A 22,421-nucleotide genomic window follows, 5' to 3' on the forward strand; every position below is an offset into this window, starting at 1 on the left:
CCGAGGCTTAAATAAATATTCAATCAATCAATCATTCTCTGAATCTGCCTCCAGTAACTGTGATATGAAATATTACAAATATCTCTGCATATGCATCTTTACCTGGTTCTTAGCTCACTATGAGTTAATAATTAATAAAAAACGTATTCAATGCTCGAGTTCAAGTCTCCAATTCTTGAACATGTGACGTAATAACTAGTGAAAGTCGAGACTTTGTCACTTTCCAGTTTGAAGCCAGAGGATTAAACTTTGACCTCTGAGGCTCAGAGGGTAAGATGATATTACATCTTCTATGTCGGCGTGACAACCATGAATATAAATAATCAATCAGTCTAATGTGCTGAAATACCTGGACGTGATCTAATCTTATCTAATAATAATTTAAATATAAACCTTTTGAATCGTTTTCCGATTCCAGCCTTAAAAACAGAAGCTAATATAAAAAGCTTGTCTCTCCTTTATTCTTCTCTGACCAGAACATACCTGCTTAGAAACACTGTTGAGTTTCTGTACATAACAATTGAGTTGTTGGCCAAACAGAGCGGCCTCGGGCCTGTGAAATGTCCCTGGAGGCCGGAGGTGTAAAGTAACCAGGATTAGTGTCGAGTGACTGTTGTCTGCACGACACAGCGACGGAGGCCGGAGCCCGGGAGGAGCTGCTCATCCACGATGACAGACGGATGAACTGAAGGTCTCACAGTAGTTATCTGAGCATTATATATATATATATCCACATTGCTTGGATCTTAAGCAGGAGGGACTTTGTTTGTGTTGTAGAAAGAAGGAGAAGGAAGTTTATGCCGATTGAGGCTCTATTTTCCTCTAGTTGAATCTGTGTTATATGTGATTTAGCAGTTAAACTTGGAAAGATGGAAAACTGGCAGCATCTAACTGGATTTGATGGATCAGGGGATTTTACTTTATCCTCTTTGTTTCAATTTCATTCTCAAAATGCAAAACAGGAAACAAAAAATCTTCTACCTCTCATTTTTCTTAATGCCCTGACCCAAATACTTTTAATCCCTAATAGAACAGAATCTTACCCTTGTTTCAAACTCTATGTTTAATACATAAACAAACAAGCACTTACCTGAGATAGAAAGTGAATCAAATGTTGTTTGGCTCGACTTAATATACATTTACTACTCAATAAATATAAAAAACGAGAATGTTGTAAAATGTGCATTAATGAGGGTAGCCTCTTAAGCAGCGGGTGAGATTCGCCTAAAATGCCTGTCTGAGGAGTACCGAAAGTAAATTGAGCGCTGTTCTTGAACCATTTGGAGTACATGCATGATCTCCTATCATTTAAAAGGTAACATTCTGAACTTCCCCCCCCAACAGTCAGAATCAGTCTAAGTGCTACTGACATTGAGTAATAGCAGTTGGAACACAGCGAAGTAGAAGGTTTTTATTTCCGCCTGAATATTTTTTGGTAAACAGATGCCTGCAGATGACTCTAGCTGGGACTTATGAGCTGGAAAACACAATGGGACCCGAGCGTGAAGCCTTGACTAGCCCAGGTTCAAATTTGATAACAATACCACAGAAAATGAATATTTCACAGATTTTTTCCTAAGGGCATGTCTAGGCGTTTTCCACAAAGGCCATTTGGAGAACATGGTAACTAACTAGGCTAAAAAGGCTACTTTTACACTCAAAATCATACTTTTATATAAAGGAGGCAAAACCGGTCATATGGTTTAAAATGTATACAAATAAACATCTTTAATGTTGTTTACATCTTGATGCTGGCTGCGCTGAGATTACGCAACAGCTGACTGTGGCTATTCTTTGATGTAATAGTGTGTTTTGGACTGATTATGTTACTGGATTGGATCGTCTGGACCTTTGTACCACGACACATTTTCATTGGAATGTTATCGATCTGTGGATTAATATGATGCTTCTTAGGTGAGTGACGTCAACTTTGTGATTGGTTTTTTGGTGTTAGTGTCTTGACTGAGACGTTAATTGTACCAGCTGTGGTGATCGGATCTTGAAACGGCTTACATCAGTCGAATCGGAAGAATCTTAGCTTTCTAACGATATGTTGCATCAGTATCTAGCGGTACGAGGCAGTTCTGAAAATAACAATGTTTGAGGTTTATCGGCAGCACCGGCCCGCCCGTGAGCCGGTGCTGCTTAACAGGTAATCATGTATTCTGTTAAAAAAAGATGCATTAAATCTGTTAAATAATCAGACTGTGTGAACCATGGTTGTGTGAGTGTGAAGTGAATGAAAACAGATTTTTAATCTTTTACAAATCAAAAGGAAAGTAAAGGTCGACACTGGACTGAAACCTCAGATAAACGATGGATAAGATTTCGAACTTCAACAGTGACGTCTTGACAATGTGACATTTTCTTACATACATGGAAAACTGAGCCTCCTCCAAACCGGCCTGTGGCACTGTGGTCAAACGTTCTGTCAATAATAATGTACAGGTATCGCTCCCACCCCACAACCCCCCCGCCCCTCCTTGATGAAGGTGTCCCTGTCATCTGGTTACACCACTGCCCCCTGGTGATGGTATCACATCATGATTCAGCTTGAATTAGACTATTTATAGATAACCTCTATTTCCACGTCTTTTAATCTTAAGGCTGATTCTGCGACACATTAGCTGAAGGATGTTTTTCCACTTGAATTCATAAAATCATTAGAACAAACTGAAATATATCACTGTGCATAATACACAGGTATTAAATGTTTATATATATACGAGGCTACTTCACTTCTTTATATTTATGTGTGTTGCAGGAACATGAATTCTTGTTTCATCATCTCTTTTATCCATAAGGTGTCGGACTGTGAAAGAGGAGATCTCTGCAGCCGAGGGGCAGATTCATGTTGGAGAGCCAGGGTGTCGCCTCCACCAGGGAACACTGGGTCCTAACTTCCCAAAGGCAAAGTGTAACCTCCACTGTGTTAAAGGCTCAATGCACAATGGAGGACATGGGAACAATGATGTGAATCTATACGTCTAAACCCTCCCCCCCATGCAGAGGACGAGTGATGCATCGCTGAGAAAAGAAAAACTCACGAGATAAAAAATAGCACATGAATTTTGTTTTTAATTAAGAAACACCAAAGGGCGAGGGGGCGTGTCTGTTTCAACACTGGAAATGGAACAGACAGGTCGTCCTGACACGGACAATATTTCATCTGGTACATGTTTCATTCATTTTTACTGTTATTCACTTTCGCCATCGTTACTAAAAGTGCAACTTTCGTATCTTGCGATGGCGTCAAAACAAAACAAAAAAAGTGGTGGTTGGAGCGGCAGATTCTGGACACAATCAGTGTTTCTAAGAAAATCCAGTTTCAAGAGCAGATACAGAAACAGATGTCGTCACAGACCGGATGGATTTTCAGTCCTTGTGTTCACGATTCTGTGTAAATAAATAATCCATTCATCGTAACTGGAGGCTAAGACTTCTGTTCTTTCTTTCATTGACTGAATAATAAGATCGGTTTGAGCAGCTCCACCCAGGTAATAGACGTGTTTTATTAATGGAACTTCATGGGGGCGTGACTTCTGGAGAAATTACAATGTAATATTCAAAACATGAGGAGGGGGGAGGGGGGGAAACAAGGGGGGGTGTGGGAGGTGATACACAAAAACCAGAGGAAAGAGATTGAGCAAGCGTCTGTGATTGAAAAAGAGTGAAAAATAACACAAAATAAATAAAAAAGGAGGCGACTCTAAGTGAAAGGATAGTGCTCACTTTTAGGATATTGATACAAATATTTGAATGCTTACAAAAATGAGAAGAAGAATAAAAAAGGTGTGTGAACCCCAAAGTGATGATGCTGCTGTGGTGTTTGTGGTGTGGTCAGTGCTACACAACCTGCACAGGAAGCTTCCATCTCACTTCTACTGTGAGAAGACTTTGACTTTTAGAGCCTGAAAATGAAGTCACATCCTGAGGCAGTTCTGAGTTGACCTCCTGAGGATATGGATGATGACACACACACACACACACACACACACACTCACATACACAAAGGGCTGAGATGCACACAACAGACAAACACATCTTTACACATAAAACAATATATCCTAACGACCACACATTCCCAAATGAAAATTACACCCTTTTCACTTTTTCAAAAACTGATTCTTTTGAGATCTACTCAATCACGCCGGGTCGTTCCTCATCGTCATCACATCCACCTGAAGCGCCGTGCATGCTAACAAAGTGACGGAGCTTCCTCCATCTAAGTCACTGAATCACTCAAATGAAATCCCGTGTGTCAGACCTGCAGCTGCGTGAGCACATGCTGCATCTTCACGTCTGACATTAGCACCAAGGTTTCTGTCCTTTTTTAATCAAATAAAAAAAAGAAAGAAGAACGAACAGACGCAGGAGACGCTGCCGAGAACGAGCAAAGAAACTCAGCAGAAGCAGCAGCGCTTTGTAACGTTTGCAGGTTTTTGTTTTGTTCTTGACAACCTGAGTTGTGTACTGAAGCTGCGTGCGGCCGCGTGCGACTCTTCTCCCAAAATACTGTGAGCATGCTCGTGTGAAAAAGAAGAAGTTCCTCTACAGAAGTGAAGAAAGAAGACCTAAACGCCTTCAGGTATTAATACATTATAGGCCTGTAAAAAAAAGAAGCCCTGGACACACAGTATTAGAACCCAGAGTGAACTCTGGGAAAAGTGGAAGAGCAGTTATGGTTAGTTTGCATGTTTTCCCCCACAAATATAATATATATATATTCATATGTATATAAATAAAAATTCAGTGCTGTAAAAACATCTCCAACTCCATAGGATCTGACCCATCGTAGAAGGCCTAATATGTTTTACTCTTCTCGTGACTAAAACTACTGCTGGAAGTATGTAAACTGTCCTGGTTCTCCCGTGTTCACCGTCCTTCATCGAGAACACGACACTGAGGAAGAGGAGCTCATATTCAATTCTGTTCTTGTTTTTGGTTTTACTGCACACAGAGAAAGAAAATCCTGTGGTGTCGTGTTGATTTGTGTTATTTTTTTTTTGGTAGCAGCAAAGCACCAAGTTTGTGTTTAAGTCTCTGTGTGAGTCTGCTGTGTGTGTGTGTGTGTGTGTGTGACATCACTCCATAGTCTCTCTGTGTGTGTATGTGTGTGTGTGTCTTTGCATGGGAGTGTGCAGCGCTCTATGAGGAGCACGGCTGCACGTTGACGCCGTGCGCCGCGTGCGCCTGCAGGTCGATGGCCTGGGCCGGCTGCTGGCCCGGCCGGGCGTTCATCAGCGCCAGGTTCCTCACGCAGCCCGTCATCCCTGAGGAGAACTTCCCCCCCGTCATGGCGGCCATGTCTGGGGCGCCGCCTGTCACATGACAAACACAACCAGTCAAACATGAGCTCTGCAGACGTTTGGACCGACCCACAAAGTAAGTTTGAGATATTTCATGTTTTTATATAAGAAGCTCTTTCATATTCTCTAACCTTATAACTGACAACATGTAGTATTTTGTTTATTGAAACAAATAAAAATACATCACAGACAGCTGCTAACTTATAGAAGATAATGTAAAGAAGATAGAAAATTCTAATAGTTCACTGTGTTTTTAGTTCAGTCAAGTTGGAGGATTATATCAAAGTTGCATAGTGCAGTTAGGAAATTCATTAAATGTCAAAGAGGCTACCAGTATTTAAACCTACTTTAATAAAATAAAATAAAATAAAATAAAATAAAAGTAAAATAATATAAAATAAAACAAAATAAAATAAAAATTAAATTATATAATATAAAAAAATCTAATATAATCTAATCTAATATATAGTACTCACCCAGGTATATGCTGCCTTTGGTGTTCACCATGAGGCTCTTGCCTTTGGACTGTCCGTGCAGAGCAGCTCCTCCATCAATCTGAATATATCCATCTTTTCCAGTTCTGGACAAAGAAAGTGTAAAGTGTAAAACACACAAACTACATGTTGAGTCATGACACATGACACGTTGAAGCAAAAACACACAAAGCAGAGATCCTGGTGAACGTGTCTCCTCTGAATTATTTACTGGGAAACTTAATAGTAGGGAGCTGTTGTTGATCATAATTTATTAAACCGTTGTTTCTCTGTGACGGGTCAAAGTGTCTGCTGTGGAAAAAAGGTGTGAGGCCGATTTAGGTGATGGAGCAGAACCGACAACAACAATAAAATTAACCATTTCAAAGGATTTCAAGCCTGGAACATTACTCCATGATAATAATAAAGAATAAAGAAATAAAAAGAACGTCAGTATCTATTTTATATTACTGAGCACTCTGAGGGTTAGTTCAACATGTGTGTAAATACAGTACACTATGAATATTAACATGTAATCTCACCTGACTGCTGTGATCTTGTGCCATCTCCCATCGTTGATGGACTTCCGGGACAGGATCTGAGCCTCTCCGCTGCCCAGCTGGAAACTGGATATGGTGCAAATCGTCAGCATTACTACACAGAGCTGGACAGAACATGACTCATCGAGAACTGAACAACAGCAAACCGCTGAGTCACCTGAACACGAGGTGTCCGCTCTGCAGGCCGAGGCTGATGAAGTCCTTCCCTTTGCCGTGTTCTCCCAGCTCCTGCAAATAAATGTTTAGTCGGAAGAGGACGACAAACTGTGACGACTGATCCACTGCACCAGAGTAACTTTCCATACAAAGTGCAGCGCAGATCATTTACAGCAGTATTTGTATAAGATTATTAAAGATACGATTTATTATTTGTCAAAGGTGGAAATCTACTGTGTCACAGCTGCACAAAGTTAATAGGGAAATACTGCAAAAATAACAATGAGAAAAGAAGGTCATGGCAAACTGTGCAATACAAACACAGATCACGTGGCTGCTCCAGATGTTCTCCAGATGTTATCTTTACATGTGTTCGTGGGAAAAATGCACGGTATGAAAACATGCCAAGTAAATGAGTGTGTTTGAGTTCGATACCTTTTTACTAGCATGCACCTTTCGCAAATTGCGTGCGCCATTGGTCTCCTGAGGAAAACGGAGGATGAGTTAGAGAAGCAACATGCACGAATATTTAGTGATGTCAGAGGAACGTGCATCGGCCTCGGTGACACAGGTACAGATTAGACAGTGATGAAGATGCTCGACAGCCGGTGATGAAGGTGCTCGACAGCCGGTGAGACACGAAGGTTTTTATTAAATGAAATCAAAGTGTGTCAGGGAAGCACTGGTGCAGACGTGTGAGTCCAAAAACGATCACAGCGAACGTGAGGAGAACACTGATGAGCGTCACTCCGTCACAGAGGAGGTGGTGGTGGAGGATTAGGAGGAGCAGGGATGTGCAGGAGCAGAGTGAGGAGGAGGAGGATTAAGAGGAGGAAGGTTAGGTCTCAGATCGGTTCAGGCCTGCAGATGAGACTCACCACTCCCTGCCACAGGATCAGACCCTCAGAGGAGCCGGTGTTGATCTCCAGCTCGATGGTTTCTGGTGAGTCAGCGGCACTAACAGAAAAAAAAGACGTTTGATGCATTAACTCCTGATAATTCTCTAAAATATTCGAGCACCAAAGATGCAAACTGCACTTTACCTTCTTGGGAAAACGGATTTCGGGAGAGCGACGTATCCGTTGTTGTGGAAATGAGCAGCGTATTGATAAGGAGAATCTAGAAAAGACACAACACACGATTAGAAGAGGATTTTAATCCAAGAAAAACTGGTGTGAAAGTTCATCCTCGGGGTTACGGCGCCCTCCAGTGGTGAAAGCATGGAAGAACCCCTGGGTAACACAGGCTTGGTTAGAGACAACAAACATGTTTTTAGGTTTTAAAGGGAGAGAACGAAACTGCTGAAGGAAGAAATGACATATTCTCCCTCTTACAAATTAAAAATGTAACTTAATAGTTAGAAACATTTTGCTGCTACAGCTTTATTTGTTCTGTTTATTTTACCACGTTTGTAAAATGGCTCAGAACGCTTCTTGAAGCAGTCGCCTCCTGCTGTGCAGCTGTAATCCTGTGACCTGCCTCACTCTCCACAATCCTCTATAAGACATGCTACCCCCCCATCTGTAGACTCTGACAATTTTAAATTGTATTTAATTATTTGCTTTGTTAATTAATGTCTTATGAAAAAGGAACAAATAAATATAAGATTCTACTTCTTTTTGCTCCTTTTAATTCTAGATTTGAATTTAAACTGTTATGTTTGGTCGATGAATGAAATAAACTTATAAATAAAGATTATTTTCTCATCACTTCCCTTTATATGAATGTAATCATATCCGGGGAAGTGAGGAAGTCGGAGCCTCGACACTAAACTTCAGATCAGTTCTTCAAATTCAAAAGACAAACAACAAAGCAAAGCACCAAAAACCGAGTTCAACCAAAATGCATGATGCAGAATCTTTCATTCCTCACACCGCACACTCTCCTGGATCTTCCACAGCGACGGGACTGAACTCACCGACACCACAACTTCATGCACAGATAACACCTCAAGTGCACAATACGCCTGAAGTCTCTCAACAACTCTCACACCGAGCTTTCAGCAGAAACGTGGAAGTGTTAGTGGCAGCCGGCTGAGTGGACACGGAGCAGTTTTAATGTTCGGACTTTCGGACGGTTTCAGTTGGAAAAGTGTTTTGTTTTTTCTTGTTGCAGAGAGACGAGGAGTTTTTAAAGTAGACGGAAGGTTTCATGTTGTGAGTAGCCACCTGACAGGGAAGAAGGGAAAACAAGGGGAATTCCACATTCTAGTGTTAAAAGGTTTCAAATGTATAAAAAGGAGGAAGATAAATCCCGCCACCGTTTATTATAGATGCAGAATTCCCCTCTCCGAACTTTCCGATGGGGGATGAGAGCCTCAGTAACCAGCTGAGTACACGTTTGGTTTCATGTGTTAGGCGAGAGACAGTTCGGGTTGACCTTGGAGGGGTCGTGGGGCCCCCCCCCCTGTTAGTCACGGTGCTTTCAGGCAGACTGAACGTTTGGGGATACTGTACCATTCGCCACGCTGGTTTGCAAATTCCGCGGCGCCTCTGGGAAGCTGGAGACGTGGCCTGTGAGCGCAGGATGAATCGATGAGAGCGCAGGGGTGAGACACACGTACAATCACTTGGGGGCTCGACCCTCCCAGCATGCATTGCAGCGCTGGGAGCGAGTCGTGTGGTGTTGAGAGCGGCTCCATAGTGCGAAGGAATGAGATATGTGTATGTGCCTCTTTCTACAGGATGCAGTTGTATCTTGTAACTAATGTCTATGTGGCTGCTACTGGAATTTAATCATTAACAAAATAATAAAACATTGGATTTAATTGGTGATAAGAGTGAAAACTTACTCTCTTCACAGGTGAGGCCGGTGTAGCCGGGCGCACACTCGCACTGACCGCCCACGCAGCTGCCGCCGTGCTGGCACTGCAGGTTGCTCTGGCACATGTCCTTCACCACCTCACAACGCTCACCTGCAGGGTCACATACCAGTCAGGGCTCAGGGGTCAATGGGTCAAGGTCACACCAGACGGGAGATTATAGATATTGAAGGTAATCTTTGCTTTTAAGCGACTCAAACAGTAAAATATTGATCTTTTTGTTATATTTCTGGATAAAAATGATAGAAAAGTAATAAATAAATGGTAGAAAACACACATGCGCTGCAGATCATGTCACCAGAATACAGATTTTTGCATTAGATTAAACTTCAATCAATCAAATTTTATTTGTATAGCCCATATTCACAAATCACAATTTGTCTCATAGGGCTTTAACATGGTGAGACATCCTCTGTTCTTTACCCTCAGCAAGAGTAAGGAAAAACTACTAAAAACCCTTTTAACAGGTTAAAATACATAGAAACCTCAGAGAGACGCATGTGCAATAGATGTCAAGTGTAGAAAAACATCATCAAGATAAAGGTTTTAGCAGCTTTGATGAGGGTAAACATTTTGAAGGATAACTTCAATACAATATGTCAAGCAACTTGAGCGAGAGTTTCAACGACCTCTGGGCAGAATTTACACTTTAACCACTTGACCAACCTTCGAATCCGTCCTTGCAGAGACACTGGTACTCGTACTCAGCGCTGGACATACAGTGGCCTCCGTTCAGGCAGGGCCGGCGGTCGCAGGGACTGATGTCCACGCACTTGCGGACGGCTCTACTCTCTGTGAAGCTGTAGGACAGATCCACCTTCTTGTTGTTGATGGAAACCTAAACAGGAAGTTGACACGTTAAGATAGATAGATAGATAGATAGATAGATAGATAGATAGATAGATAGATAGATAGATAGATAGATAGATAGATAGATAGATAGATAGATAGATAGATAGATAGATAGATAGATAGATAGATAGATAGATAGATAGATAGATAGATAGATAGATAGATAGATAGATAGATAGATAGATAGATAGATAGATAGATAGATAGATAGATAGATAGATAGATAGATAGATAGATAGATAGATAGATAGATAGATAGATAGATAGATAGATAGATAGATAGATAGATAGATAGATAGATAGATAGATAGATAGATAGATAGATAGATAGATAGATAGATAGATAGATAGATAGATAGATAGATAGATAGATAGATAGATAGATAGATAGATAGATAGATAGATAGATAGATAGATAGATAGATAGATAGATAGATAGATAGATAGATAGATAGATAGATAGATAGATAGATAGATAGATAGATAGATAGATAGATAGATAGATAGATAGATAGATAGATAGATAGATAGATAGATAGATAGATTACTTTATTCATCCCCGAAGGGAAATTAAGTCGTCATAGCAGCCGGTATATTTGAATACAATAAAATACAATACAATAGAACAAAATAAAAAATATTGAGGTAGAAAGAATAAAAACAGAAACACAAGATAAATAGGTAGATAAGGTGCAGTGGCAAGATGATGGTAATAGTACTGATGATATGATGGTAATGTTATTGTTAGACAGTATATAAAAATAGTACATAGTATATAATATAACAAAATATATATTTATATATGATAGTAATTATACCAATATAATAGCAGTTTATAGTAATAATGGCAGCAACAGTATATATAATAATAATTGTAAATATAATAATAATAATAATAATAACATGTACACATGTATAAATATGTGTATATAGACTTAAATATACAAAGAATATACAAAGAGTATGATATAATATGATATGATATATAGTAGAGGTATAAATATAAGTATTTGACTATACAATAGATAATATAATATACTATGAGTGTAAGAATATGTAGACAGAGTGTGCAAAAGACAATATTATTGTATAAAATGATATATAATATCAATATGGTTTATATTAACACATATCACATATGATGTGAAGTAAGTGTATATGGAGCGGAGTGTTGTACAGGTACACAGTGCAAGGAGACAGGACAGCTTCTTGTTACAGGAAAAAAACGCTCAGGAACTTTTGTTGTTTAAGTCACGGCCGGATCTCACCTCTCCGATGCATCCTCCAAACATCTCGCTGACATTGGCGGCCTTGGGCAGGATGTCCATTTTGGGGACTCCTCCCAAGTACATGGGCGTGTGGATGTTGAGGCCCTGGGATTTTCCTGGAGAGGTCTTCCTCTCCACTTGGCCTTGGTCAACCCTCAGGTGGCCGACCCGCTTGTTCCGCTCGGCCACAACTCGGTGCCACTGGCCCAGAGACACGGGCTCGGGACTGCGGAGGATGGCCTGGCCTGAAAATCAAAGCCCATCCACAGATATTTGACTTTGATCTGAACATTGCACGAATGGAAAAGCAAAAGAACTTCATTTTAAGTCGACCTCACCTGTGCCCAGTTCGTATCTGAACTCTACGTGTCCCTCCACCATGGAGATGCCTACGAAATCCTCTGTCTTCATTTTCTTCCCACCGCAGAAGAACATCAGGCCGTCTCCATGCAGCGGCTTGAACTCCAGCTCCACACGCAGGTCATCGTGGATGTTGGTCAGGGGAGGATAGGCGATGAACGTCTCCTCGCCATCAAACATTGGCGTGGTCACTAGTTCCCCTTGTGAAGGTAACGGAAGAGGAAAATGCTCTTATTATCTTGAAGAATATTAAATAAAACGGCCTCAAAATACCAAAGGCGATGTCGTTTTCTTTCCTTTAAAACGTATGACTTCCTGTCTTACCATCCATGCACTTGTTTCCAAACTTGCCGAGGTGGCAGCGGCAGTCGTAGCCCAGGCCGTTCTGTCGGCTGATGCACGTGGCGTCCGGTCCGCAGGCCTCTGTGGGAGTTCAGGTGAAAAAAAACATCACAAACCAGCGACCACCTCTTTTAAATATATTAGCGTGCTGATTGAGGATTGTTCATCTGTTCATCCAGCTTATTTCCATTCATTTATCCATCAATTGTAAAATATGTTTACAGACGATTTCAATTGGTTGGCTAACTATTTATATCTCTGGCATTGCATTAGCGTTTTTTTACAAACTTTTTTCTTATCTTATTCTACAGAACAATGCCACGTGCACTATCTCATGTGTGGAGACATTTCACCCCATCCAATGTAGAAGGAAAGGCTGTGTACATTTGCAAATACTGTGCAAAGACCTATGTTAAGAATGACACAACGATGCAGAAGCATATAGTCAAGTGCCCAAAGTTTCTTCAGGACTCAAATCAGCCTATGACAAAACAAAATGTTTATATTTATGTCTGTATATGACAAGGTAAATACAGTTAGTATAAATGACCCACAACATTTCCAGTTTATTCCCGTTAATTGCCGTATATTCCCGTTTATTACCGTATATTCCCGTTAATTCCCTTTAATTCCCATGGCAAGTTTCCAACTTTGAATATTCAACCCTAGTCTCCACGTACCTGAGTGGCAGTGCAGGGACGAGTGGTGCTGGCAGTTGCTGCCGGTGAATCCTCTGGGGCAGCCGCACTTGTACAAACTGGCGTCGGAGTCCTCGCACCTGCCGCCGTTCTGAATGACACGAGAGAGATCCTCATGACAACCATGGAAGCAAACACAGGTCGGTGGCTACAAAACCCACGGAGCGGACGCACGCCACTGACCTGACACGGGTGGTCTTTGCAGGTGGGACAGTTGGTGACGCCCGTGGAGCTGCGGTCCAGGTCTTTGAAGATCACCTCCTCTCCCTGGATGAGCAGCTGACGGATGCAGCCAACGAACCCGGTCTTGATGCCGGCGGTCTTGGCGAGGGTGGTGTAGTTGGGGTAACCACCCACGTGCAGCTCCTCGTTCAGATCCAGACCCTGGAACTTGCCCTGAGGAGAAGAAGTGATAATTTACTCTGCAGCTCAGAGACTTCATCCAAATGAGGGAGGGCACATGGGACGGGAGTTATGTAGAATGTATTTCAAATGCTGACTGGGAACTATTCTTATAAAACTCCAATAAACAGAAAAAAAAGGAAACGCACCACAGGGGCAAACCGCGACTCCTTGCGAACTGCTTTCTATTGTGTGTGTAATTTATGTTTTGAAGATGGAGATTTCCTGCAGATCTTACAGATATCAAGTCAGTGTTCATTGCAGTGTTAAAGCTCAAAGGTGAGCTCTTAATCTTGAAACCTGTCACGGACTGGAAAGTGTGTTTGAGACAAGAGACAATTTACTTGCTGTATAATGTGACAATTCCAATATCCACAGATTTGCAATTTTATAAATTGGAAAAATCGTGTTATTATTATTTATTTTAATTTTTTACTCAACACATTAACTGTGATTATGCCTGCAATTGAATTGAAATGTAATGCAAACTACGCTGCTCTTCTAATTGACTTTATCATGAAATGTATGTTCAGCTAAAAAATAATAAAAAAATAAATAAAAACAAGAGGCTTTTTTCTACGATTAGTCACGATAGACCTTTCCCCCGATTTTAGTGAAAATCGGTTGTGTGGAAACCTAGGGCCTGGGTTCCAGGTGGCGCTGTTGAGTCATTTTGCCACGCCCATTTCCAAATACTCCAGAATACGTAAATTTTCACCACTCTCTAATTTACTGCAAACTTTAAAAGATTTTTGAGCATGTTAAAGCCCTCAAAAAGCCAATTCATTTAAGCGCAGAATAATAATAATAGGAATAAGAATAAGAATAATCATTTCAATTTCAATAGGGCCTCACACCGTTTCGGGGCTCGGGCCCTAATAATTCATCCAAATGCATGTGAGATTAATTTCGCATGAGCACCTGTGAGCTGCCGTTGATCGGCTCCCCCCCGTCCACGATGATGTAGCCCAGCGTGTGGTTGCGATACAGCTGGACGGTGTGGAACTCTCCCAGTTTGACGGGGTTGGGGTCTCGTATCGTGGCCATGCCGGAGCCCACGTCAAACCTGGAGTCAGAACAATAGAGTTAGAAGATAAGGAATCATCAGCAAGCTTCATGACGCTGTTTTCACGTTATCTCTCTCTTCCTTCATCTCGTCAGACAGTGTTATATCTCTCAATTTATTTTTCTCTTAGATATTTTACATATTCTTAAATGTTGTTTAGCCCATTGTCTGGGATCGAACAGACCCTGTAGTCAGTGGACGACCGCTCGACCTCCTGGGCCACACAGCTAATCCCTCACTTGTCCAGACAGAGTGTGAAGCCCTGTGAGGCTAATTATGAATTAAATGACTATGATCGATACAAATAGAATTAATCTGAGATCTGACCTGAACTCCAAGCGACCGCCCACGAGTCCCAGGGAGATGAAGTCAGCTCCCGTGGTTCTTCTCTGGCCGTTGTAGAGGATCATACCTGCACCACAGACACAGGATCAGTGAAAACTGGGACAAAACGTGACCGTGAATCTACATCGTACAATAATATCCATCTTAATAAGTCAACTAATCCAACACAAGGACTTTAATTTGAATAAGACCAAATCGTCCAGTATTTGAAAATCATGCATTTGGATATACGGGGACTTGTTAGGATGGACATTGCTTGCGATGCAGTGAATCACACACAGGATGAACTCTTTGAAAGCAGGAGGGTGAAGCAGCATGCTATGGTGAGGCGAGTTCAAAGCCAACCAAAGCCAGGTTATGACCTCCTCTCTGACCACTGGGCTGCCCAGTGCAACCAGTTACACTCATAAACTACCAGTCCTCATTTGTCTGTCTCCACATGCTGTTAACATGCTTCTGAACCACACATGTGTATATATCTGTTTCTATCACATCTGATAGTTTGTATAAATAATATCTTTAACTTTGAGTTTGCAATGAATCTTAAATTGTTAACACAAAGACGTATATTTAGTTTCTTTTATACGTTTATCCTTTCAGTGTTTTATGATTTTAAGTGTTTTTAGGGCCGGTGCAATATTCAACTAACTTTTATTCCTCATTGGGTCAATAAAGTATATTTGATTTGATAAAAGCCATAGATTTCATTTTGATATTCCAAAGATTGTATTGTCTTTTTATTCTGCCATCATTTTGTCTGCAAATTCAAAAGTGGGTAGTTTTAAAAAAAGGCTATTTCAGTATTTATCTCTCACTCCGGTGATGTTTCAATCAATATTCTAAGACTCAAATATGATTAAAACATTGTATTTATAAAGTTCTAACATACACTGACTGTGATCTGAGCTGTGCTGCTTTAGAGGCCGTGTAGAAGCTGATGAAGTAACCAAGCTTTTATTATGTAATACTCCGAATGACCGAACATCCTGTCGGCTCCAGTATAAAGGCCATGCACCGTATTGCATCACTTTCACAGCCCTTAAATCTGCCCTGAGCCGGATGCACGATGTGAAAGTCTGATGCAGCCAAATAAACAACAACAACAACAACATCAGCCTTGAGCTCCTGTGGATCTCAAGCACTGAGACTCACCAGCGTACAAAATGAGACCTTCCCACCATGTGGGTGAGAGGAAGAGGAGGAGGAGGAGGAGGAGGAGGAAGGAGGGGACAGAAGACGCAGTCAGATTATACATGAGGATAAATGACAAACATATAACGTAACATACACTGATATGAAAAGAAGAATCAAATAAAAAAGTATGAACTGCACAATTAAACTGTGAAGATTTGAGGTTGCACTTTCTTACCATCGACATTGTCCGGTCTGAAGTTGATCTTGATGCTGAAGGACTTGTAGGCGTTCTTGATGGTCGGCAGAGTGAGGAAGGACAAAGGTTCCTGAGCAAAGTACGGCATCACTCTCTCTGGAAAACAAGCACAGAAACTCATCATTAAATAAAACTGTTCAGTCCATACCTCCCATGTATTTAATAACATCTGTGCTCTCCTCTCTGCAGACTGACCGTGAACCTGCAGAGTGGTGAAGGCCTCCACTTTGCCCTGTTTGTTGGAGGCGGTGCACACGTATGTCCCAGAATCCTCGTGGGCGACGCGAGGGACCGTCAGCACGTTGACGTCCTGGAAACACTTCGGAGGAAGCTCTCCATCCAGCTGAGATGAGGAATCACGGATTGAGCATCATTAGAGACGACGTTACACAACAGATTAGACAAGACAACAAATAGAAGATTTATAATTCCTGAAAGATCCAGTTACCTTGGACCATTTGATCTCGGGCACAGGATATCCAGAGGCCACGCAGGGCAGGACTGCATCCGACCCGACCGTCACCTCTTTGGTTTCTGGCAGTGAAGCAATTTGAGGAAGGGCTGTGCAAAGAGGGTTTACAAATATTTAAAAGAATCATTTACATTGTGCTTTTGTAGACCTAATAACCACTCAAAGCATCCATTCACACACACACAACTTGGGGTTCAGTGTTTTGCAAAGGACGCTTTGGCATGCAAAATGAAGTAGATGAGAATTGAACCACCAAAGTTCTAATCAGTTGATGCTCTACTTCCTGAGGCAGCAGAACACATCAGTGTGTGTGTGTGTGTGTGTATGTGTGTGTGTGTGTGTGTGTGTGTGCGTGTGTGTGTGTGTGTGCGTGTGTGTGTGTGTCCAGCTGGATAACTCACACTGCACGTTGAGCACCACCTGGGACTGCACCGAGCCCACGTCGTTGGTGGCGGTGCAGCGGTACTGCCCGGCGTCGGCCTCGGTCACTCGCTCGATCTTCAGCATGCCGCCCTTCACCATGATGTGGGCCGGCAGCGCCCCGCCCACTTTACTCCACTGCACCGTGGGCTCGGGATCGCCGACCGCCTGGCACTCGAACTCCACGGAGTTGCCGATCATCACGGTCTGCACCGAGGTCCGCACGTTGATCATCACCTTGGGCAGAGCTGAGGGACAGAAACAGGAAGGAAGAGACATGTAAAGGAAATAAAGTGGTGTAGTGTTTGCGTTGGTTTATTTGCAGCAGACGTTACGGACCCTGGATGGTGAGTCTGGCCGAGTCCTGGGCCTGACCGTACACGCTGCTCGCTCGGCAGATGTAAACGCCTTCGTTGATCTGTTCAAGATTCTCGATCCTGCAGAGAAACGTCAAAATAAAACACATGAAAACAATATCTCCCATCTGAGCAACTATATCAGTCAAAATTAATGTTTTGGCCCATTTAATTTTTAAAGTAAAATTCTAAGTTCAAAATTCCATGAAAGACCAAAACTAAAAACAAGACCTTCTCTATTGTCCAGTATGAATAAGATAAAAACAATTATTGCTATTTGCCACATCGCTTTTAAATAAGAAAACTTTGACAAAATGCAAAACTGCCAATTTTGTCCTCTAATATCAAACACATCCAAACGCTCGTGGCTGTTTTTCTCTCGTGCTGTTGCTCATTTTCTCCGCACCAACAAGCGGCGCCATGAGTCACCTGAGCACGCCGTCCCTGACGTGGTGGTTTGACGGCAGAGCCCCTCCTTCTTTCAGCCACTCGATTTTGGTTTCGATGCCGCCGGCCGCTGAGCAGGTGAACTCCACCGCGCTGCCCTGGGCCTTGACCTCGACCTGGGGCGACACGCGCACGGCCAGAGGGGCTGGGGGGGGGAAGACACAGTTCAGGTTTTGTTGTGCAACAGAAAATATCCTGATTACCAGTGGTGTATAAAGTACTTGAAAGCCATACTTGGGTAAAAGTACAGATTTCTTACCTGAAAGTGACTTCGGTAAAAGTGAAAGTCACCCATCAGAAAATGACTTGAGTAAAAGTCTTAAAGTAGCTCATATTAAAAGTACTTAAGTATCAAAAGTATCTGGTGTTGAAATGTACTTAAGTATCAAAAGTAAAAGTACAAGTACCAAAACTAAAATGCAAAGTGCTTTTTATAGTAGTCCTATACAGAAACAAAACAATCCAAATCCAACAATATGAATATAATGTATGTAATGTATAATTTAAAAAATTGTGAACCCTAGATGAGAGAGAGAGAGAGAGAGAGAGAGAGAGAGAGAGAGAGAGAGAGAGAGTTGCCGTGCGTCAACCTTTGCCACTCAAGTAACGAGCCAGTTTGAGAATGTAAGAAGTAGAAAGTACACATATTATTGTTCAAATGTAATAAGTAAAAGTAAAAAGTCGTCAGGAAAATAAATACTCAAGTAAAGTACACATGTGAAAAATCTACTCAAGTACAGTAACAAAGTATTTCTACTTCGTTACTTCCCACCACTGCTGATAACACATTAGAAGCTTTTAGAAGCTGCTGTATTAAATTTGTTTAAGAGAGAAGAAACATTTTTTGTGCGTGTGTGGTGAAAGTCTTCCAGCCCCCGGTGTTGAGACACTCACATCTGACTGTGACCTTAGCCACCACTTCACTGTTGCCCACTTTGTTGCCGGCCACACACTTGTAGCTCCCAGCGTCCTCGGCGGTAGCCAGGTTGATCTGGAGATCCCCCCCGCTGACCTGCGCCCTCGGGGACAGGCTTCCGTCCAGCTTGGTCCAGACGTAGGTGAGAGGCGGCGTGCCGTGGGCCAGGCACTGCAGCCGGATCACCTCCCCCACCCGCACCGCCACGTCATCGGGCACGGACGTGGCATAAGGAAGAGCTGAGGGAGGGAAATAACCTTTTATATCCATATACATACACACAGCAACATTAAAGGGACTCTTACCTTTGTTGCATTTTTACACTTTTTTTGGATAAGGTTAAATTGGTATTAATAAGGTAATGACACTCTAAAATGCAAGACAGACCCACCAGGAGTAAAAACAAACAATTATTTCACTCTCATAATATTTAGTGAAAACGTCAACCAATAAAATTCTTCGGACCGAAGGACCTTATTGGCCGACAGACCTGTCTGTTTGCTGCATGGACATGCAGGTTTTCCGCCTGCTTCTTGTGGCGCATTCGGGCCCGCGTCATCAAGGCATGTGAATGTAAATGTATATAACTTACCGAATCCATTGCTTTGGTAAACAAAAACTCACGTGCGTGCGCGGAGGCAGTAATTGTAAGTCTGCTTGTAAATAAAGTTTCTTCAAAAAAACACTGCGGATGGGAACGAGGGGGTGGGGCATTGGAGGAAGGCGGGATGATTTGAATGTGCTGTAATTCTCAAATGCAACAAAGGTAAGAGTCCCTTTAAACATGAAGAGGGAAGTTCTGTAAATACACACTTAAATATATTTCCCATATTATAACACTCCTTCTTTCTTAATAACACACATTCTTGCCAGAAGTGCCTTTTGAGTACTTAATGCTTTATGTACTAATTTCTAGATTTTTCTCATTACGATTAACATTAGACTCAATAGCGCCTCTAAAAAAGAAATGTGTAAAACATAGTAAATTAGCTCCGTGGTATAATTCAAAGACACGTGAGTTGAAACAAATATCAAGAAAATTAGAAAGGAAGTGGCGCTCCAACAACAGTGTTGAAAATCTCCTAGACTGGAAGAGTAGAGTTAAAGAATATAAAAAGGCTCTCCACAAAGCAAGAGCTGCCTGTTATTCAAAACTAATAGAAGAGAATAAAAACAACCCCAGGTTTCTCTTCAGCTCTGTAGCCAGGCTGACAGAGAGTCATTGGGCTATACAAATTAAATTTGATTGATTCTACTTGGTTCATATCGTGACTCAGATTATTATCTGGACCGTACAACACTCACTTTCCACATCCAGCATGATGGTGACTTCCGTGGTGCCCATGTTGTTGGTGGCCTTGCAGATGTATTCTCCAGAGTCCTGCCGGCCCACGGTGGGCAGCACCAAGCTGTTGTTGACGAGCTTGTGTCTCCAGGGCAGAGGAGAGCGCAGCTTGGACCAGGTGATGGTCGGAGACGGGAAACCTGGAAGAGCAAGGGCGCAGATGAAGATCCTCACAACGCTAAGGAAACTGTTGTTTTTCTCTCATACGTTGATGTGAAACACAAGAAGGTTCAAGCTGATTCCTGTGAGATGTGTGAGCCGTTCCTTACCGTGAGCGTCACAGCGCAGCGTGGCCGTCTGACCTTCCACCACGATCATGAGCGGCTCAGGAACTGAGGCCCTGGGCACCGCCGGGACTTGGGAGCCTCCCTGGACAGTGACCTCCACCTTGGTCTCCGTGGAGCCCTCGTTGTTGCGAGCCGTGCACACGTACGTGCCGCTGTCCTCGGGACGGGCCACCAGGATCTGCACCGGGAGAAAACGCTATTTAATTCACCAATCGAAATACACTGAACTTCAAAAGTGAGCAATAGAAGATCCCCTATGAAATCAGTGAAAATAATCTTGCTCACAAACGAATCCTAAACAAACAAACGGACAGGGGTGTAATTAGGGCCCGAGCACAGACATCAAAGGTGTCTGGTGAGACCCTATTGAAATTGTAAGGATTATTATTATTATTATTATTAGGGCCCGAGCACAGACATCAAAGGTGTCTGGTGAGACCCTATTGAAATTGTAAGGATTATTATTATTATTATTCAGGCAAATGAATTGGCTTTTTGAGGGCTTTAACATGCTCAACTTCTTACCAAAATTTGCAGAAAGTTAGAAAGTGGTGAAAATTTACGTATTCTGAAGGAATTTTCAATGGGCGTCGCAAAATGGCTCAACGGTGCCCCCCGAGACCCCCGGAAGGTGTTCCCATTGACCTATCTTCACAAAAATCGATATACAGGTGTATCATGACCAAACAAACAAAAAAGTCTCTGGGTGCAATTGTAAAAACAAATCAGGAAGCCTGATATTTTGTATTTAGTGGCCATTTTGGCCATATTCCACATTTTTTCTTTGATACACTTGTACCAGGGTTTTCATCGAATCAACTTCAAATTGAGATGAGTGTCATTACAACAAGATGGAGATAAAAACTGACTGACGGATTTTTTTTTAATCACACGGTGTGACCGTGGCGTGGCGTCAAAATTTGATTACACGCCATTAAAACACGATGTTCTGTAACGCGGACATACATGGACCATGAATCCTTTGATTTCAGTCTTCCTAGATCAAAGGAAACTTTATGTCTTGCAAAGGTCACGTCTCTTTCTCTCTCAGAACTGGTTATTTTTGTTTTTTCAGACAAAAAGCATGCAACGCTTCAAAATGGATGTGCTCGGGCCCACCCAGTGCTGCTTTGCAGCCCTAAAAATTTTAGTTATTATTATTATTATTATTATTATTATTCAGGCAAATGAATTGGCTTTTTGAGGGCTTTAATTATTATTATATTTACTATTATTATTATATATACTGTTGCTGCCATTATTACTATATACTGCTATTATATTGGTATAATTACTATCATATATAAATATATATTATGTTATATTATATACTATATATACTGTACTATTTTTATATACTGTGTAACAATAACATTACCATCATATCATCAGTACTATTACCATCATCTTGCCACTGCACCTTATCTACCTAATTATCTTGTGTTTCTGTTTTTATTCTTTCTACCTCAATATTTTTTATTTTTTTTAATTTTATTCTATTGTATTGTATTTTATTGTATTCAAATTTACCGGCTGCTATAACGACTTAATTTCCCTTCGGGGATGAATAAAGTTATCTATCTATCTATCTATATATCTGTTCTACAGCCATGGATTTTTCTTCGAACATTACAGATATTTATGTGGATATCGTCTAAACATTGTTAGAGATGTCGGCACTATTATGACAAAGGGCTTCATTGACCTCATTTTCACATTTGGAAAAACAGCAGGATTACACAAAACTTGGTTTCTACTTGGGTCTGGTTCTAACTCGACTGGAGAAGATCTAGTTGAGTCTTGGGACCTGAACGCAAAACTGGAACGCTGCGTCGAGCACGATGCAAGAATCTAAATAAGCAAGAGTCTAAATAAGAGAATAAGTAGGAATCTTATGAACCATGCACCTGGTGCCATGACCCTCTATTCCAACGTCATACTAACCAAAGTGGTTTTAGATACGACTGAAATAAACCAGGAGCTTGAGTATCAGGAGCTCAGATCTTTAAAATACAGCAAACGATATATTTATTATTATTATTATTCAGGCAAATGAATTGGCTTTTTGAGGGCTTTAACATGCTCAACTTCTTACCAAAATTTGCAGAAAGTTAGAAAGTGGTGAAAATTTACGTA

At 41.6% G+C, this 22,421-nt stretch overlaps 1 protein-coding gene across 1 annotated transcript in view; it reads right to left on the reverse strand.

Moving 5' to 3' along the window:
* Window positions 1–3,053: 3,053 nt before the first annotated feature.
* Window positions 3,054–22,421, reverse strand: part of hspg2 (heparan sulfate proteoglycan 2) — a 95,815-nt gene continuing 76,447 nt past the window's right edge. The window contains exons 56-82 of the mRNA XM_061074319.1: window positions 20,268–20,463; window positions 19,959–20,138; window positions 18,632–18,892; window positions 17,720–17,882; window positions 17,274–17,371; window positions 16,916–17,182; window positions 16,491–16,603; window positions 16,238–16,385; window positions 16,022–16,138; window positions 15,805–15,822; window positions 14,635–14,719; window positions 14,163–14,307; window positions 13,023–13,235; window positions 12,822–12,930; window positions 12,124–12,222; window positions 11,778–11,999; window positions 11,440–11,684; window positions 9,986–10,157; window positions 9,290–9,412; window positions 8,955–9,011; window positions 7,542–7,617; window positions 7,377–7,455; window positions 6,934–6,981; window positions 6,500–6,570; window positions 6,325–6,408; window positions 5,786–5,889; window positions 3,054–5,321 (exon numbers count right to left, since the gene is read on the reverse strand). Coding sequence (XP_060930302.1) covers window positions 5,149–5,321; window positions 5,786–5,889; window positions 6,325–6,408; window positions 6,500–6,570; window positions 6,934–6,981; window positions 7,377–7,455; window positions 7,542–7,617; window positions 8,955–9,011; window positions 9,290–9,412; window positions 9,986–10,157; window positions 11,440–11,684; window positions 11,778–11,999; window positions 12,124–12,222; window positions 12,822–12,930; window positions 13,023–13,235; window positions 14,163–14,307; window positions 14,635–14,719; window positions 15,805–15,822; window positions 16,022–16,138; window positions 16,238–16,385; window positions 16,491–16,603; window positions 16,916–17,182; window positions 17,274–17,371; window positions 17,720–17,882; window positions 18,632–18,892; window positions 19,959–20,138; window positions 20,268–20,463 — 3,666 coding nt within the window. The 3' untranslated portion in view covers window positions 3,054–5,148. The remainder of the gene's footprint in view (window positions 5,322–5,785; window positions 5,890–6,324; window positions 6,409–6,499; window positions 6,571–6,933; window positions 6,982–7,376; window positions 7,456–7,541; window positions 7,618–8,954; window positions 9,012–9,289; window positions 9,413–9,985; window positions 10,158–11,439; window positions 11,685–11,777; window positions 12,000–12,123; window positions 12,223–12,821; window positions 12,931–13,022; window positions 13,236–14,162; window positions 14,308–14,634; window positions 14,720–15,804; window positions 15,823–16,021; window positions 16,139–16,237; window positions 16,386–16,490; window positions 16,604–16,915; window positions 17,183–17,273; window positions 17,372–17,719; window positions 17,883–18,631; window positions 18,893–19,958; window positions 20,139–20,267; window positions 20,464–22,421) is intronic.

The sequence above is a fragment of the Limanda limanda genome, chromosome 7 (assembly GCF_963576545.1).
Source record: "Limanda limanda chromosome 7, fLimLim1.1, whole genome shotgun sequence".
NCBI lineage: Eukaryota > Metazoa > Chordata > Actinopteri > Pleuronectiformes > Pleuronectidae > Limanda > Limanda limanda.